The following is a 20494-nucleotide window of genomic DNA, read 5'->3' as shown; positions in this document are numbered from 1 at the left end:
GCAGGGGACACAGCTTCCCAAAAACGAGCATTCATTCAGAAATGGGACAAAAATAAATATTTTCTCCGTCCAGAAAGATTTCTGTTTCGTTGATTGAGAGCGAAACAGATACTACACTTTGAAAATTTTATTTATTGATGAAAATTATGAAAAAGACAAATAAATTGGGCACACGCACACGGCCATTCAAAAGTGTGGGAAGTGGGGGGGGGTATGTGGTCATCCTTGTCACTTCACCTTATGACTGCTTAAGCTATTCCTCGCTAGAGTCCTCAATCCCCATAATACCACATTTACTCTCGGGGTCGTCCTACTTCAGATTCCCAAATCGATTTTTTTTTTTAATCAAACGCGTTCATAAATAAATAAGTACTTGTTATTAAAATAATTTCATTGGCGTGAGAAGTGGAAAAACAAAAACAAATGTTAGTAAAACCCTCCCAACCCTTTCTAAATGTTAAACCGTTTTCCAGCTTGTTGGCAACCGAAAACACGTAGATCGATCTGTAAGTGAAACTGAAATCTAGATGAGAAAAGACAAAATGGAGTGGGGGGGGGCGATACTACACTTTGATCTTAACCCGAAGGCTAGGTAGCATGGCAGCAAAGTTAAGCACAATTTAACCTTTTGTTTTGTTTTTTGTAGAAATAAGGCTTCCACCCAAAAGGCGCACACTTTGGATAGGGTGCAAAGGGGCAAGGTAAGACTGCAAGATTAACCATGATAGATCCAGTTTGCATTCTCCGGTTCGAAAGTCTCTGGAGATCAGCATTAATAAACTACCACCCCTCCCAAAATTAGAAGTAATATCTCTTGAGACTGGCCAAAACAGATGCTACATTTTGAATCATTGATAAATTTTTACTTTCTTTCCAACTTAATACTCATCTTTAAAAATGACGACTTTCAAAGGTTTTCGGGTCCACTGAAAACGAATATCACATTTTTATCACATTTAAATTTGACGCAAACAAGTAGCTTTCTGGATATTAAGACATTTTTTCCAACGTATTATTTAATAAATGTCAGTGGCGTTCACCATTTGGGGAGGCAGGGATTGTAACAGTGTAACACACATGCGCATTTTTTTTTTTTTTCACTTGGAAAAAACATGGCATTCGGTGACAACATAATGAATTACATTGGATAATAGAAGTCTTGATATTCAGAAAACTAGTAGTCTGCGCAAAATTTAAATGTGATAATCGTTTTCAGCATGCCTGGAAACATATTAAAGTTGTCAGTTTAACTGTGAGTGTTGAGGTGGAAAGATAGTAAAAATACCGAATTATTTCTTCGTAAATATTTCTTTTAATATTTCATTTAATGGCATCAAAGTAGGTGAGGGGAGGGCGCCTATGGTCATTCACTATCCATTCTCTTCTAAATTTTAAATGATGTATTTTCAAACAAGTTTTCGTTATAATACCTTTACTTTAATATATCATTAAAAAAACGTTTTTCACTCTATCCTATCGTTTAAATTACAATCGTTTTAAAACAATTATCTATTCTTTACAGAACGTTGAATACAAGATGGAGAAAAGCAAATGTGCACAATTTTCTTATTATATTTCAAGCCAGGCCGAAAAGATTTTGAAACAGCTCACAATATCAACGAAGCGTTTGGCCCAGGAACCACAGCACAAATGGTGGTTTAAGAAATTGCGTGGCGACGACGAAAGTCTTGAAGATGGTGAGCGTTGTGGTCGACCATCGGAGTTTGACAATGATCAATTAAGAGCCTTAGTCGAAGTCAATTCATGCACAGCTGTTCGAGAACACGCCTCTGAATTAGATGTAACGTACACGATGATTTCCAACCACTAGAGAGAGATTGGAATGAAAAAAAAAAACTTGATAAATGTGTGCCTCACGAATTGAACGACAACCAAAAGAAACGCCGTTATGAAGTGTCATCTTCCCTTCTTTTACGCAACAAGAACGACCCATTTCTCGACCGTGTTGTTACTTCTGATCAAAAGTAGGTTCTTTACGACAACCGACGACGCTCAGCTCAGTAGTTAGCCGCCAACGAAGCTCCACAACACTTCTCGAATCCAGGGTTGCACCAAAAGAAGGTCATATCGACTGCAACCGGTCTCATCCATTACAGTTTTTTGAATGCAGGCAAAACCATTATGGTAGTGAAGTAAGTACTGTCAGTGAAATGCATCAGAAACTTCGACAACAACACCCAGCATTAGTCAATAGAAAAAGCCCAATTCTCCTCCACGACAATGCCCGACCGCACGTTGTTAAATCGACCCTGCAGAAGTTGAACGAATTGGGCAACAAAACTCTACCCCATCCATCATTTTCTTCTGACCTCTCACCTACCGATTGCCACTTTGTAGAGCATCTCGACAACTTTCCGCGTGAGAAATGCTTAAAAAACTTAAGTGATATTAAAAACGACTTCAGCGACTTCATCGCCACCAGAACGCAAGATTTTTTTTTTTTACGTTACTGACATAAATACACTTGTTTAGCATATGCAAAAGTGTGTTTATTCTTATGGTGCTTATTTCGATTAATAAGTTTTTGTTTGAGCCGAGATATGTTCATCTGAAAGTCAAAGTTAAAAACCGCAAGAACTTTCTTGTCACCCTGATAGATGCACTTTCACCAATTCGTCCAAGCATTGTTCCTTTTCTTCTTTCGCCATCTGTCCACAACTTTCACTTCGGCTACAACCACAATACCACACTTACTCTACGAATGTCCTTACTGGAAAATTAATTTTATTTACAAATACTGCATTTTGATTCTCGTAATATTCGATAATTCTCTTCGGTATTCAACAACGATGGAAATCAAGAGTTAACAAATGTCGATCAATTATGTTGATATCAAATTCTGCGTGTGTTGCTAAAAGAGGAAAGTTGTTCAATACTATAATAGTAGAAAAATAGGTACCTCCAACGCGCAACACAAATTTAACCCTCTATATGTAACACGATGTAACTAATTTAATTTAATATTATCATCCTAACTTTTTTTTACCATTTAAAAGTAACTTTAAAAAATCTGCTAGTATTTTTTTATTTTATACAGCATACGAAAATAATGAAAATGCGAGACTAAAATCGTGTTTACATTATCGACGTTTTAAAACAACGTTCCTATGTAGTGATCGTTTTTATACCCATGTTTAAAAAATCTAGCAACAATCAACTAATTGTCAGATTTTCATCAAATTTTCGATGCTTATTCATTTTTACAATAACCTACATATTAAAAGTAGGTTTCGTTAAATATATGCGGGGAGATATTTTTAGGTGGTCTACTAGGTGTATCAGAATTTTTGTAGGAATTTTTGACACCCCTAACACGAAACTGCGAATACAATATAAAAAAAATCGTAATTTCTCTTTTAAAAGTGGGTTGTTTATTTTCTTTATGGATTATACTTCCAAAATAAACTATTAAAGTTGTTTTAAAAGTAATAGAAATATATTTTTTTTTATTTTTTAAAAAACAGTAATGAATTTTACGAACTCAATATTTTTCAATTTTTAAACTTTAAAAATCTATCAAAATTTTTCTATCGATTCTATTTTTACGATATTTTCAGGGTCAATGTGAAATTTTATGCTCTTTCCAATAAACCGAATATGATATTTTAGACAAACGTTTTTTTTTTAATTCACGACCCCCCCCCCCATTTTCAAGTGTCTATTAAAAAGTAAATAATTAATTTACTCACCAAAGTTTTATATATCACAAATTGAAGAGAAAAGGTCAATAAATAATATATTCAAATTTAAAACAAAAAAAAAGTAGTGTTTTTTTAGAAATTTACTTGTAAAGTTCGAAGTTTAAAACCTTTTTTTTTTAAACCACGTTGTTTGTTTTTTCTTTTGTTTTGTTTTTTAATGAAACCTTGGCCTTGCTCCTTTAATTGAAAAAAATTAATTGAAAAAAATTAGGGCTTGAATTACATTTTTCGAGTAGTTATAAGCTTGGAAAGACAGGGGGTCGAATAATTCACGCGTCCCATTTTGAAATGTCTATTAAAAAGTAAATAATTAATTTACTCACCAAAGTGTTCTATATCACAAATTGAAGAGAAAAGGTCAATAAATAATATATTCAAATTTAAAACAAAAAAAGTAGTGTTTTTTAGAAATTTACCTGTAAAGTCCAAAGTTTAAAACCTTTTTTTTAAAAAAAACACGTTGTTTGTTTTTTTTTTGTTTTTTTTTTTTAATGAAACCTTGGCCTTGCTCCTTTAATTGAAAAATAAATTAGGGCTTGAATTACATTTTTCGAGGAGTTATAAGCTTGGAAAGACGGAGTGGAATTATTCACTATTTTTCACGAAATTTCTGACACACTTAGTGGTCTACTTCTCCTATATTTCATATTACGAAAACTAAACAAAATAAATTCAGGCCCATGAAAATTCAGCATTTTTTAAAATATGAAGAGTTTAAATAATTAAAAAATATATATATTTATTTTACTTACCTTAAAGTTGTAAATAAAATTGGACATGAAATCAATATTATTATGTTAAAAAAACAACGGCTTTTTTTTTTTTTTGATAATATTTATCTCGATAATATAATTATTTGAATTACAAAAAAAAAAAAACAGAATTCTAAAAAAATAATTATTTTAAAAAATATTTACATAATATTAAATTCCAATATTCCGCGATATAAATTTTAAAAATAGATTTTTTTTTATAACAGGTTTCCAATATTTAAAAAAAAAACATATATATAATCATACAATAGAATGTATGACTATTGGTAATGTTAAAATCGGAAATCCAACATCAGCTTTAAAAAAAATTTCGTTTTAATTTACTTGTTTGAATTGAAGAAGTGTCAACTTTATTTTTGCACCTTTGTCCAAAAAAATGTACGGAGGCCTCTAATTAAGAGTTCTGTTATTTGCATAATTTTCGTTAACAGAGAACGACGTTAAAATTAGTTTAATACGATTAACTTTCGTCTGTGTAATTCTTTCAAACGAAATCTGTTTGTTTTACAAAAGGTACATCTTATATTATTTTTCCCCCATTTTTTTTATTTACTGTAAATGTTTATTGTATTCATAAATTTCTGCATAAAATCAAATAAAAAGTTTATCGAGCAACGTATCATTTTTTTTTTGCGGTTTTTTTTTTTTACAGTTACATTAATATCATTAACACTTAACGTTTCTTTTGTTTTTCGTAATATATAAGAAATTACTTTGTTGGAACTTATGCACGCATGTTACCGTGCTAAAATAATAACGTTAATATTTAATAAGCCATTCTTAACATGGGAAGAGGAGGGAGTTTCGTAACTGTTCTGTATTTTCACCTAACAATTTTATTAAAAGGTACTTATACAGTTTAATCAAGACATTCAAAAAATGAAAATATCGAAAAAGGTTATATTGTACGTATCCGTTATGGAATGAAGTTCTCCGAAAAAAATTTCAGTTAATTTCATCAAGTAGTTCTTTTCACAACGAAAAAAACAATTTGTTATGATACCGAGCAAAAGGTTCGATTTTGAGGAAGAAAAGCTAGTACTAAAGATGGGGAGGGAGTATCGGCGCTTTAAACTGAGTTATCTCCCCGTGGCGTGTTCAAAAAAATTCCAAGATGTTTGCCTTCAACGCGCTGTCATAAAAACGTGTTTTTCCGTTATAAAAAAAAAAATGTGACAATTTCTAGTTCATACCCCCACCCCTTCTATCCAAGGAGGAGGTAATCCTGGTAAAATGATCTCGTAATAACACTACTCTTTAACTAACTGTAGATTATATAATTCCTGGTAGAATAGTCTTGTGGGGCCGGTCGTCCTGGGACAATCGACCCAAAAACTAACAACAAGGTAGACACGAGTAAAAGGTAAACAGCAAAAAGGCAAAGTAGAATTGCAGATACAGGTTGTTTGGTTAAAGACGAGACCTTTTATTTGCAAATGAAGCGAAAAATCGTATGATCTGGATGCTGATTGTCCGGAAGGTCCCACGTCACCCGAGGGCTAAGGTCTGGAACAGGTACTCTAGACGTAGCATGGTTTAGGGTTGCTCGTTGGGTCTGGAACAATCGGTTGGACGTCAGGGCGATCCGGAACAGAAGGTGGACACTGAGAACGCGGGGGTCAGTGTTAAGGAACAGACAACACTGAGAGCATAGGGGTCAGTGTTAAGAAATAGACGGTCGGTAGGGAGCCCGGTGCAAGCAAGGTTGTAGACTGAAGGAGCAATGTGCATGCGAGGTCGCAGGCAGGAGGAGCGAGGTGCAGGCGAGGTTGCAGGCTGGAGGAGTGAGGTGCAAACGAAACTGTAGGACAAAAGAGTGAGGTGCAAGCGAGGTTGCAGACCAGAGGAGTGAGGTGCAAGCGAGGTTGCAGGCTGGAGGGGCAAGGTGCAGGCGAGATTATAGGCCTGAGGAGCAAGGTGCAGCAAGATTGCAGATCGGAGGAGCAAGATCATGTGAGGTCGCAGGCTGGAGGAGCGAGGTGCAGGTAAGATTGCAGGCCGGAGGAGCGAGGTGCAAGTGATATTGCAGGCCAGAGGAGCAAGGTGCAGCAAGGTTGCAGACCGGAGGAGCAAGGTGCATACAAGGTTGCAGGCTGGAGGACCGAGGTTGCCGGAAAGCTGCAGGTGGAGCTGGAAGCACCAAGGGCCGGAAGGCTGCAGGAGTGAGCAGAAAGTCGCTGGAGTGAGCTGGAGGCACCAAGGGCTGGAATGCTGCAAGATTGAGCAGGAAGTCGCTGGAGTGAGCTGGAAGTGCTGGAGACTGAAAGTCAAGTTCGCTTTTGGTGGGTCTCAGGAGACAAACAGTAGTGAATTGCATTAGTAGAAAAACTTATTAGCCCTGATAAGGGCTGATTGTTTAGCCCTGATAAGGGCTGTTGGAACTGTTGCTGCTGCTGATGGGAATCCTTCGGCTGGTGGATTCAATCGACGTGACTGGTAGCATCAGTTGCACTTTGGGAGCCTCCTCCTCCTCCTCCTCCTCCTCCTCCGGCCGAGTCACCTGCCAAGCTGCCTCACTGAGGCCGAAGCCGGCTGTATTCATTTGGGAGGAGTGATATTAGTGGTGTCGCTCCCCACAAGATAAACGAATTAGGAGTCTAGGACGGAAAGAAAGGGAAGGTGAATGTGTTCGCTGAACCTGGATATGTTCATACGTTTAGCTGGCGTTAGCCTATTGCGTCCTTTGTTTAAGGGAAAGGGAGGCGAAGAGAAACAGCAGGGGTGAAGAAAGAAAATGGAGGTGGTGATGTGGAAACCGCGACAGTCTCATAACGACAGAAAATATACTACACTAGCCCGTAAAGGAGGCACATAATGGCTGGGAGGATGATCTCATGGTGACAGAACAGATACTACACTACCCACCCTCCACTAAAAAAAAAGATACAGCTTGGAAGGGTTGTCGGGGCTTATTCAGATTTGCATTTATGGCAGCAATTAAAGGTAAAGAAAATACAGAAAGTCCGTGTGGTGCACATATCAGTTACTGAAGGAAGATGGAATATTCAAAAAATCACTTAATTTGATCAAGTAGTATTTTTTAGTATTCAAGAAAATCAAATTTCACTCCGTGTCTATAAGGGGGGGGGGAGTAACGGCGATGGTAAAATCAAGGGCAGGTAACTGATTTTCATTTCAATTTTTTATGATAATGTCGAAAACACAACGGAAATGTAAGATTTCAAACCAAACAACAATTTATGAACATAACGTTTGTTTGTTTTGTTTTTAATTTTTTTTAATTCTATTTTATCAGAAAATAAAATCTGCAAATTATGAAAACAGTTTTTAGACGTGTCATTTTATATATAAGTTTAAAGCTAAATTTGAAGAATATTAAATGGGCTTCGGCCGTCATTATCGGTAAACAAAACGACAAATTTGTTTTTGAAAAAATAAAAGTACTTGATCAATTATTGTGATTTTTGGAATATAGCATTTTCATTCCGTGACAAGCAGGTACACGATAAAAGATTTTATTATTTATCGCCATAAGTGCTAATCTGAAAAGTGTAACATAGCGCGTATGGCGCGCATATGAGAAAATCAGCAGCAGCCGTAGGATAGCTGACTGACAAAAATATTAGCAGCAGCTGCCGTTTTAGCATATATGCAAATTAAACGAGTGTCTACGTGCTGAGGTCACGAGTGGAAAGAAGAAGAAGAAGAAGAAGAAGAAGAAGAAGAAGAAGAAGAAGAAGAAGAAGAAAGGACAGCACGTGGTCGAGCAAAGGAAACACTCAAACGTGATTTGACTCGCATGCGGCAAAAGAGAAAATGTGCGCGTGGTCGAAAAAACGGAAGGCATGTAACGAAAAAGACAGGTGCGTGAAGAGCGTCTTGACAGACATGTTCGACGCGTGAGTGATACTTTGAAACACAATGAAGTGCGTTGTTGAAAATTACTGGAATAAATGCTTTTTGTGTTCACCTAAAAAATGCTGAGTCGGATTTTTCTGTCCTTCCTCATTTGTTTGTTCCTGCAACATTACCAGATAACATGTAGGTCCGAGTGGTTGAAATGTTAGGACACGGCTAACAGACGCGTCACATCAGCACCTGATTGTCTTATGACCAAAACATATACTACACTACTCCTCCTCCAAGTAGGGCATAATGCCTAGGAGGATGGTTTCATGACGACAGAATAGATACTACACACACACGCACCCTGAAACTTAGTACAATGTGCTATTAATGTACTTTGTTAATAGAAGTAATAGTAGAATTTCATCTTCAGACAGACTGGTACCAAATCTCCACTGGGTGTATAAACTTTAATTCTAATCAGAAATCACATTTGAAAATAATTTTTTACTAGATTGAACATTTATAGATTAAAATCAAGTATTATGGTTCATTTGCACTTTGCGAAGAAACTGTAGCGATCGCTAGATATGGCTGGAACAAATCTTCGGCAGGAACATTTTTGTAGCGTTCACCGTTTTCAACGCCCACGAGTATCAGAACGCGACAGCACACATTGCGATTTGACCACCCGCACACATTAACATAGAAGCTCTGCTACAATTCCGCACGTAGTGATACCGCAAACAGGTTGAAACCGTGATTTCCTATAATTGGTGACCCTCTCGTGAATCTGGAAACTGACGATGACGACTACTCAGACGGGACATGATCGCTCATTTTGAATAACATTACTGAATAAATCACGACGGCAAAATTCATTAAATCATAACTCCTCCAGTCCATGCGGACTGTGATTAAGGAATTATCGAAGGAGCGGCGGACCAGAACACTCGCACGGTATATAATGGAGAACGACACAGTGTCATCAAATTCGACTACGCTGGCATTGGTTAAAGTTCCGCCTTTTTGGGCAGATGATCCCACACCTTGGTTCACACATGTAGAAGCCAAATTTTATACGCAAAGAATCCACGGCAAGCTTACCAAACTCAACTACGTTGTGGCGTCGCTATCACACGAAGTACTGGTCGAAGTGCGTGATCTAATCATGGCCCCACTTAGATCGGTTATATACGACACTTTTGAGTCAGAATTGATTAAACGAACGTCGGATTCGCAACAGAAACTCCTCTGTCATGTCTCATGAAAGAAGAACTGGGGGTATAGGAAGCCTTCTCAACTTTTGAGAAGGATGAAGCAATTACTAGATAAGAACTCACTCCAACCGGACATTTTGAAACAGCTAATCGTCAATAGACTACCATCCGAAATCCAAATGACACTCGCGTCCACTCGGAAGACGATACCAGTCGAAGGCTTGGCCGACCTTGGCGACAAAATTATGGAGGTCACAGCGTCAGTCTCCCCAGTCAATCACACTGCAACCCCGACCATCTCCCTCATCACACCTGAAGCCGACGAAGACACCACGGACGACAGAGAGATGCTTAAAAAGCAAGCTAAACGCATACAGGAGTAAAGCAACCAGATGCGGAATCCCACCACGAGGCAGCATAAGCCATACTGTCCTCAGCAGGATGACTTTTGTCGCCGACGCTCCGAGAGTCGGAATAGACGTTGAGACAACAGCTACGTTATGCGATTATGCTATTATCATCGGTGTTACAGAGAAAAAGCTGTGAGATGCCGACACTCCTGTGCATTTACACAAACATCTAAATCGTCGAGAAACGACACGTCCAGGTGGTAAATGCGACTGACACCCCTGGCTGGCATCGTTCACGTCGCACTTTCTACGTCACTGACAGAAATTCAGGCATACATTTTCTCGTCGATACACAAGCAGAAGTGAGTGTTTTCCCGAGCAAGCTGGCAAAGGAACGATGCACGCAGACACTGTTTCTTTTACAAGCCGCGAACCACTTCTACATTCCAACCTACGGTCACACATCAATGACATTAGACTTAGGTTTAAAATGCACATTTCAATCGATATTCACGCTAGCGAAGAAGCTCCCTTTTCCGATACTTGGGACAGATTTCCTACACCGTTTCGGCATACTTACCGACGTCAAACGCGAGAGAATATTAGATAATAATTCCGTATTATCAGTGCAACGCAGAGTAAATCGGCCAAAATAAGCCAGTTGTATTAAAAAACATGGAAGCCGTATATACTAAAATACTTCGACGTTTTCCAAATGTTACGCGACCTGTCTACGTGAACGATTCTGTCAGACATAAGGTCACGCATCATATACAGACTCAAGGTCCACCAAAGAGCGCGCGCCCGCACAGACTCCAACCCGACGCTTTAAGGCAGCTAAGCAAGAGTTTCAACACATGCTGGACCTAGGCATCATTCGTCCATCTCAAAGCAACTGGTCGTCACCTTTCCACATGATCCTCAATAAGACATCGGGTGACTGGCGCCCTCGTGGAGATTATAAGAACAGTATCGGATAATTACCCAATCCCTCACTTGTATGATTTCTCCAATTCGCTCAACGGAAAATCAATTTTCTCTAAAATCGATTTCGTGTGCGCATACAATCAAATCATTGTCGACACTGAAGACATCCCCAAGACCGCCATCACTACTACATTCAAACATTTTGTAATTTACCAGAATGCCTTTCGGATTGAGAAATGCCGTCCAGGCTTTCCAATGGTTCATAGACGCAGTTACACGTGGATTACCTTTCGTTTACGCGTACATCGATGATTTATAGTAGCAAGCTCGTCCAGAAGAGCATATCCAACATCTCAATAAATAGGCACCGCCAAAACTGGGGGGGGGGGCAGGTCAGTACTTTTTGACGGACCGTCTTTTTAAAAATCTACCAAAAATCAGGTAATTATCCGATCAATACGAAATTTTCAGCGATTATTAGGAGAAGAATGAACTTTATAACAGTGTACTTATTTTTCATAAACGATATTTATATATATTTTTTTTTGCTTACAAACCCCCCCCTTGTTTTGAAGTGGGAACAAATATGCTTAAAATAATCATCTGAGACTGAAATCAACATATTGTGTTGTAAGGGACAGAATTATAGATTAAAAAAAAAAAAAAAAAAAAAAAAATTGTTTGCATACCTTATTTTGACGTCTGAATATCAGAACTTCGATTGTGTTTAATTATCCCGCTTTTGAGTTTTGAAGTGTGAAATTCGGTGAATATGTTAAGTAAAATAATTAATTTAAGTTAAGCAAAACAAACAAAAATTTTTTTTAATATTTATACGAAAAAAGCTATTTTAAAATTTTTGATAAATAAATTAACAAATTTTTTTTTGCGAGCCGAATAATGCATGACCATTATTAAACAGGGCATGCTTTGAATAATCGATACCAAAAAAAAAAAATTCGATAAATATTGTGCCCTTTGTGTTAAAAATAGCATCTTTTTTTTCGATCCCGTTTGAAAACGTTTGCCGCCTTTGACTATGGTGGACCAAACGCGCTGAAATAATTTTTTTTATTCTGCTTTAAATTGCCCCCCCCCATTTTGGGGAGTCTAGCCCCCACACACATACACATTAAAAACCAAACGCATACAAATGGTCACCCATCTGGTACTGGCCAGCCTCAGCTTAATAATACATTGAAATTTTCGTCACTGAAAAATAAGTTTTTTTTGGCCTGTTTGGTCTTCCATAGTTTGCTTTTTATCAGACGAAAACGTAAACAGAGTCGATCTGAACTCTACGTCAACGCGAATATCTGGTTACCTATATGAATAAGTGGAATTATTTGAAATTCAGGTACTTATATTATAATATTTTTGCATATTCTCTTAGAAAATCATCCTAAATCTTAGTTAGACAATAAATAAAATAATTAATTATTTCAAAAACCCTTTTTTTTTAATATTTAAGTACGTTTTTTGTGCAAGACAAAAAATGTCAATTGTTAACTTTTTGGGAAAATTTAACATTTAAAATTGAATTAAAAATAGTAGAAAAAGTTTTACATTATTCTGTTTCCTATATGATAAAATTCAGGGTTTTATCTTTCTGGGAAAAAAAAGTTACTCAGAAATAATGGATTTTAATAAACGTAATTTCGTTTTAAAAAACAACAACAACTTGATTTTGCGGCCATTTTTGGCGGTGCCTATCAATAAATTATTTCACAGAAGCGTTCAAATCCCCCGTCTTGACTTTGCGCGCCATGCTCATGAACCTTAATTCTCATCATGGAAAATTACCACATCGAACGAGAATTAATTCCTCTTTTAAACAATGTTATTTACTGTTACTACTGTTTCTTATGCGATGAACACACGCGCGTACGCATTTCGATTACATGGTTTAATGACTGTTTTTCTTTTAGAAAATAATCACATTAATTTTACGTGTAAAATCAGTAATTTTAAACTTCATCCTAGTCTCAAGAGATCCTCATTTAGCTAATTCTGCATAATGAACACTCGTTACAAGAAAACACTTACGTTGGAACGATTTGAATTAATATTCCTAACACGTAAATAAATGTTGTTATTCATATTAATACAGTGATTTCGAGTTCTTTGTCAAGTGTCTTTATTTTCCGGAGTTATTTCTATATTTTTACCGCGAGTTCCTATAAAACTAACAAAACTCTTAATTTTCGACTGCGTCACTATTGTATTAATGAGCCAAATCAAAGTATTATCACTAAGTCGAACTATGCGTGTCTCATTAAAAAGAAGATAAAAAAAATCGAAAGTAACTGAAATCATATTTTGTTGACGTTCTGACTATCATTTACTGTTTTTAACTTTCTTTTTTCCTTTCTTTTTCCTGTCATTTTATTATTATTATTATTATTATTATTATTATTATTATTATTATTATTATTATTATTATTGTTGTTGTTTGCTTTGCTTAAATCACAATTGGTGTTGCGTGCGCCAGTTGCGATTTAAACAATAAACTAGTCGTAAAACAACAACAATAATTGAGAATAAGAAAATAAGTTCTCTTTACTAATCTCTCTCTCTCTCCCTCTCCCTCCCCCTCTCCCTCTCCTTCTCTCCCCCCACCTCTCTCTCTCTCTCTCTCTCTCTCTCTCTCTCTCTCTCTCTCTCTCACTCTCTCGTCGAATATACACACATCTTTATTATTTACTCGTACCGAGAATCGTTTTGCTTTCTTCTTCTTTGACGCTAATTATTGCGTCGTGATGAGATAATAAAAGATAACGGGGATGAGAGGATAAGGAGATTTATTTTTATTTGCTTCAGCTTTTCATTCAAATCAACGTCTCAGTATTATATATATATATATATATATATATATATATATATATATATATATATATATATATATATATATATATATATTTAATCGATTTTTTTTTATCGAATTCGTGTTCGTTAGGATAGAGATGGCCTTCAAAGTGTTCGGAAAGTTTGTGGTTAGTTATTGCTTTTTCGACAGAAAAAAAAAAAAAAAGATATATAATTAAAATAAAAATACACTGAAAACCAAATCTTCGCAACAATAATAAAAAAATAAATAACAACAAAACTAGAACGCAATGGCATTATGTTGTGCAAACAATATTCTTTATAAACAGGTATTTTCGGATATTTTATCGTCTGGTAATTTTATTTTACAGATCTATTGAAAGAAAATGTTACAATATTTACCTCCAACGCTTTCTGGTTTAATGAAATAGATATAAAGCCCCTTTCTCTATTGCGGTTTTAATACTAATTTGGAGTAATCGTATGACCTTTGGTAATGGAGGTCGCAAGAGTCGTTTGTTTCTACGAGTCTTTTTCTTCTGCATTTGTTTTTAAAACTTTATCTATATATTAATACGATACCTATATATTAATACGATATCTATATATTAATACGATATCTATATATTAATACGATATCTATATATTAATACGATAGCTACTAAATTCGCTCGGCGACCGTTCGACTTGCGACTTGTCTTTCTGCTGGTGTCTGATGTCCCTCTCTGGCGAGAGAGGTTCTTATTGCCTTTTATATCTCTTTAGAGGCTCCCAGAGGTTTGCAAAAAAAATAAGTTTTTTATAAATCAAATCCTGGTTGGTCAAAAATATATTTTTTTGACGAAAAAAAAAAAAAAACGTGCTTTCAACTACGTCAGCCATTTCTCAAGCGTCCTGCGTTTTGACCCAAGAGGCTTGGTGTGGGTGAATGCTGTAATTCCTACACAAATGAATTAATAAATTTTAATGTGTGTGTGTCTTGAAAAAATAAAATAAGAAACAGCACATACCCAAGACTGTAGTCACAGAAATCTAGTTTCCTTCCTACCATTACCTAAACGGAAGACTATTTGTAAAAAACTCGAGACGGCATTAACCATCATTTATCACCGAATTCCTGCTGGATTGCAACCAAGTCCGACACGAAAAGAGACAGAATCGAGGGACGTACACATGCCACCTGTTACTCAAATTTTCCACCCCAGATAAGTTTTCGCAAAGCACGTTTTTCGCAAATTTTCTTTCGTGTACAATTAGCTTTTTCTTGTATCATCCATTTGTTCACCCAGTAAAATTGTTTTAAATATTGTACACACTTGCTGCATTCCTTCTCGCTAACGAACGATCGCCATATTCTGTTTCAGATCTTATCCTCAATTTGTTACAATATTCTCACGTATGAGAATTGAACTTTTTCACAGGGTAAAATTAATCCCAATATTCTTGAGACTTGTAGCATGCATATCTTAAGGTTTTTGAGGACCAAGAGAAAAAGGGGATAACGGAGTCCTCAGAATGTTCTCCTGAGGAATACAAGCATTGTGTGTGGATTCCTCATAGGTTGTAACCAAACGGTAACCTGTTGCAATAGAGATCACAGTCGAAGAGAGTTAAGCTTTTTTCTTTTTCTTTCTCTACCGATTGCCATTGTTAGGTCAGGAGTAATTTCAATTTATTCGTTCATTTAGAAGGTCCTACTGTTTCTACAGAACTAGGTCATTTACTTCTACCCTTTCATAGCGTCTCCCATAAAAAATCTGACACACTTTGCAACTATAATTTTTTTTTTCTTATTGACAAAATGAATTTTTTGTATCACATGGAGTCTATGCAACGGCCCGTCTTAATAGAAAACCAAACATGTTAGGATACCTTTACACCCCCCTTGATTGAAACCATAACGTTTGGTCTATTCAAATGCTAGCAATAATTATTTTGATTTGTGTGATTTATCGGGCAGAGTTACTTCCCTTACACCGCTAATTCTAATGGGACTAATTATAGCCCTTTACAACCAGAGGGCATAGACGGTTTTTCCGGCGTTTTAATATTGTAAATAAACGGAGCGAGGCGCAGCCATTTTGGAGGCGACCTTAATAATCCTTTTTTGTAACCATGAGAATTAAGCTTCGTGTGTTTTTATTCATGCTGAGTGTTCCAGTAAGAACACATTAATTTGTTTACTATACTTTCTGATTGATTCTTGACTTATAGAAGTTCTTCACACTCTAGTTTGGGCATTATAATCCTGAATCATAAATAAATACACTCTACAGTAAACCCTCTAATTGTGAATTAAATGTAACAGAGTGCGAATGTGCATATGGTAGCAGCAGCTATACGACAGTCAATATATGCAAATGACCGAGCCGTGTGTGAGGTGGCGTCACAGCGAGGAAGAAGGAAAGAAAAATATTATGAGGATAAACGTGGCCCGAGAAGGACAGAAATAGACGTGTTACACACGTGGTCGTAGAGCAACAGAGAACGACGTGTTCTAAACATGAACGGAAAGAGACAGAATACCACATGTTCGACTAAGTAGAATCTTGTTAAGCAGATGTGAATATGAGAAGACTTTTGAACAAAAGACAAGGCGTTATTCTGAGAAATACCTGTTTCAACTGGAGATATAAAGTGAGTAGAATTCTTTCCTTGCGACTGCCTGCAAACAACGTGTGGGTTCCAAGTGTTGACGCGTAATAATTACATTACTTGTACAGGAAAAGTATTTACCAACTTGAACCTCCCTTCTGATAACAACTCTTTGAGGTCATTGAATTGCAAAGATGAAATATTAAAAAGATTTAAGAAAATCTGATACCAAGATTATTTGCTGAGCCTGAGAAAATATGAACAAACTCAATAAAGATTAGACTTTTCCGATTATTTGTGTGAGAGAAATACTGCTCCCTAACAAAATTCAACCATTTTGAGCCTTGGGTAAAATCACGCATCTATTCTAAAAAGTCAACAGCTTTGTAAGATCTTCTCATTTCTTGAAATACCTTCATCTGCTAGAGTTGCCCTTTAGATCACCATCTAACGGCTTTGAATTATTGATGCAGGATGCTGATGACAATTTTAGCAGCTGCACATCTGTTCATTGTGATGATAGCTCAACTGGAGAGAACAGAGGGTTTGTTGGATTTGCTGTGGTTGCGATGAACCAGACGATGGCAGTGTCATGATATATTGTGATTGATATCATCTCTCGTGTTGGTCTATATCAGCCACTTTCAACTGAAGAATGTTGGTGCTGCTAGAATTACCCCAACTATGACCTTCCATCATTCCGTTCTGATATGGCTAAGGTTTTAGAATGATTCATTAAACGAGGATGCTGAGGATGTTTGGATTTGCGCAGGATGTGTTTGACCACATGGTAGCAATTCGATTATATACCATGATGAGTGAAACGAGTCATACTATTTTAATTATGTAGGAAAGCAGAAGCTACCCTGCAAACGTGACAGTGGCCACGATTGGAATTGCCTAAGTTTAGTCAACTCACGGAAAAAAAACCTAATCACCTCACCGGAAAAAAAGCTAATCAACTCACGGGGGAAAAAAAGCTAATCAACTCACGGAATAAAAGCTACTCAACTCGTGGAAAAAAAGCTAATTAACTCACGGGGAAAAAAAAGTTAGTCAACTTAGGAGAAACAAAAAAAGTTAATTAACTCACGGAAAAAAAAAAGCTAGTCAACTCACAGAAAAAAAAGTTAATCAACTCACGGAAAAAAAAGCTAATCAACTCACGGAAAAGAAAGCTAGAGTTAGTAAAGAAGTTGATATCATAATTTTCCTCTCACTAATTGACCATTTAAATATGTTATAGCATATCTTTCTTGACATCTCTTCGTCTTAGTGGATTCCAGAGCAAGAATTCATCTAGTCTGGTGAAGTATCCAGCTTCGTGTTGTTACTTGAGGTAACATCACTTAGAGAAGGTGTGCCATTTCTCGTAAAAGCTAGTGCTGGTTAGTCGCACCGAGGAGATATTATTTGGGCTGTGAATACTATGTGATTTTGAATATTTGGTCAGGTTTTACTTGTAGGGAGAAGTGTCCTCATGCTAGATTGTCCTGACAAATCTCTGTTGCGAGATTTTCAATTTTTGTATTTCAATTTTTCTTGCCTGGTGAAATCAAATATAATTGAAACGGTCTGCACATCGTAGCAAGATATGACTGTATTTACATAATAATAATAATAATATATATATATATATATATATATATATATATATATATATATATATATATATATATATATATATATATATATATATAATTCGCTCTCCTTGACTGAGCACTATCAACGACCCTTGTTGAAATTCAATTATTCTTAATTTTTGGTTATCTTTCTACCTGGAATATATATATATATATATATATATATATATATATATATATATATATATATATATATATATATATATATATATATATATATATAAGATTTGTTGTTGTTGTTTTTTAGTGATATCAACGGCTTCAAAATGCAGCTATTTATGTTTCCATTACCTCGGCGGTTTTTAAAGAGGTATAAGCTCTTTTTGTTATTGATATATATATATATATATATATATATATATATATATATATATATATATATATATATATATATATATATATGAATGAGTCACCCTTATTTTTTTATTGGACATTTATTTGTTTGTTATTAAATCATATTATTACGTGCATAAAAGGTATACCCATGGACATGCATGATTCTAGCTCTCAGTCACCATCAGAATGGGTTAGGATCGAACTCATGATAGCAGCATCTGCAGTCTGGTATTCTACCAATGAGTTACGATGACACCACCACTTAATAATATATATATAAAAAAAAACTATATAATCTACTCAGCGTTGCCCGAGAATCATTTTTGCCACCATATTCTTTTTAAAACTTTCTGTGTATGACGTCATCTGCTATGACATCATGTATGACATACACTACGCATATATCATCCTCTATGACGTCATATATAACGTACACAATGAACAAATAGGACAAGAAAACTAGGACAAGATAGATATACGACTTAATCATAATATATATATATATAATCTATTACTGTTTTAAAAATAATTAAAACCTTTTTTTTTTTAATATTATATACGTCCAAATAAATTATGGGTCACTTTCTATAAATAAAAATGATATAAGAAATCTAAATTATAATAAAGCCGTATTCCTGTCTGTCTGTTTGTTTGTTTGTTTGTTTAGAATAACGTCATAGCAGATGGCTTCATATATGATGACGTGTTTATATTTTTTTTGGTTTGTGCACAAAACGACGTCCTCTGTTATGACGTCATAACAGAGGACGTCATATGTCATATGTGATGACATCATATATGACGTAATCACACACACACACACATATATATAGCTAATGTATATATATATATATATATATATATATATATATATATATATATATATATATATATACTTAAATATCAAACACTAACCAACGATAAGTGTTTGATGGATAGGTTCCGACTCCGTAAACTGCAATTCTTCCATCTTTGTGGAAGCATTGCTCGTGGACTGTGAGTATTAAAATAAAAGAAGCAAGAATTCCGAAACTTCTGAAAGTAAACTTACGGTTTATTTTTTACTCAGCTTAAATTCTATGTATTCCTGAAAATTCAGCTTGATGTTAAACACCTTTACGAAGAAAGGAAAGTTTTGTTTTCGTTTTGATTAGAGAACGAGTTCTTGCTGTGAATGTCTTGCAAGGACAAACTAGAGATTGAAGTCCAATTGATCACCTACCATAAAAATAATGATAAAATAAAGAGACCAGCAATGTCTCTTCCATGAGAAGAAGGTTGTAAGGAAAAGAAAAGATCATCTAGTACTAGATTGCGAAGTCGATTTTGTAATTCCATCCACGAAAGAAAAAGAGTGCTCTGAGCAGCACTTCCCCTATTTATTTTGGGATGGATTTGACTTATATGTTTCTTAATTTTTGAAATGAGGATTGATAATTTATATTATTAGTATTAAAAAACAAATAATAAATAATATATAAAATTCACATAAGGGAAACTTTTCTGGGGGTTGAAGGTTCGATCCACAGTATGGGCGATTCTAAAAATATGAGTACAAATTACTTAACAGCTCTACCCAGTCATGGCTGATGGAACAAGAGCAGCAGTCTGACTAAAAAGTAATAAGAGATTCTTTGATATGTAAAGAAGCCACTGACTCGTATATAGCAACAGTGACATCTAGATGTATGCAAATGACCAAGCCTGTGATGCAAGCATGAAGTAACAGCGAGGTCGAAGGAAGAGAAAGGAAAGAAAAGACAAGAGTAAAAGAAGCATGTGTCAACGTGGGAAGAGAAAAAACATGTCAACACGGCAGTTTTTTTTTTAATCACATGTCGGACGACAGGAACTTTTAAACAAGATGTAAAACTCATTTATCCTCCAAACTTTTAACAATGTTTTGGGGCAACTGTATACGGTGGAACAAATTGCAGACATAAAAAATTAGTTTCTCTCATTTCTATATATTTTAGTAACGTGAAAGTTTTATTTTATTTTATTATTTTTAATTTTTTTTTTTTTTTTTTTTACATAATTTGTACCAAATTGCTGAAAAATTAACATTTTTGTTCTGTCCAAAGACTTGTTTCACGTCACTGTAAGAGCTGGTTATAGCTTCAGACCAAGAAACCGTTAATTGACCCCCTTTGGCTTGGAAAATACGTGTCAGGTGGCTTTATGTGGAAACGACCGGTATTAAATGCTTTTTCTTTCAACCAAAAAAACAAAAACAAAAAATACTTAAGTCGAAATTCTTACGTCGGGTTCATGTTAAAATGTAAAGACTATATT

The 20494-nt window shown here is 35.5% G+C and overlaps 1 protein-coding gene across 3 annotated transcripts in view; it reads left to right on the top strand.

The window, feature by feature from the left end:
* LOC145287916 (histone-lysine N-methyltransferase SETMAR-like) overlaps positions 1-20494 on the top strand; it is a 401357-nt gene that overhangs the window by 28083 nt on the left and 352780 nt on the right. The window contains exon 3 of one of the 3 annotated variants that reach the window (XM_080135864.1): positions 1523-2219. The exons of the other annotated variants lie outside the window; for them this stretch is intronic. Within the exon in view, the coding sequence (XP_079991990.1) occupies positions 1538-1831 (294 nt within the window). The 5' untranslated portion in view covers positions 1523-1537 and the 3' untranslated portion in view covers positions 1832-2219. Of the gene's footprint in view, positions 1-1522; positions 2220-20494 lie in introns of those variants that run through there. 3 annotated transcript variants of the gene reach the window in all.

The sequence above is a fragment of the Euprymna scolopes genome, chromosome 11, assembly GCF_053919585.1.
Source record: "Euprymna scolopes isolate OS-2025 chromosome 11, ASM5391958v1, whole genome shotgun sequence".
NCBI lineage: Eukaryota > Metazoa > Mollusca > Cephalopoda > Sepiida > Sepiolidae > Euprymna > Euprymna scolopes.
The sequence above is the reverse complement of the archived record's forward strand: the minus strand, read 5'-3'. Positions and strand labels throughout refer to the sequence as shown.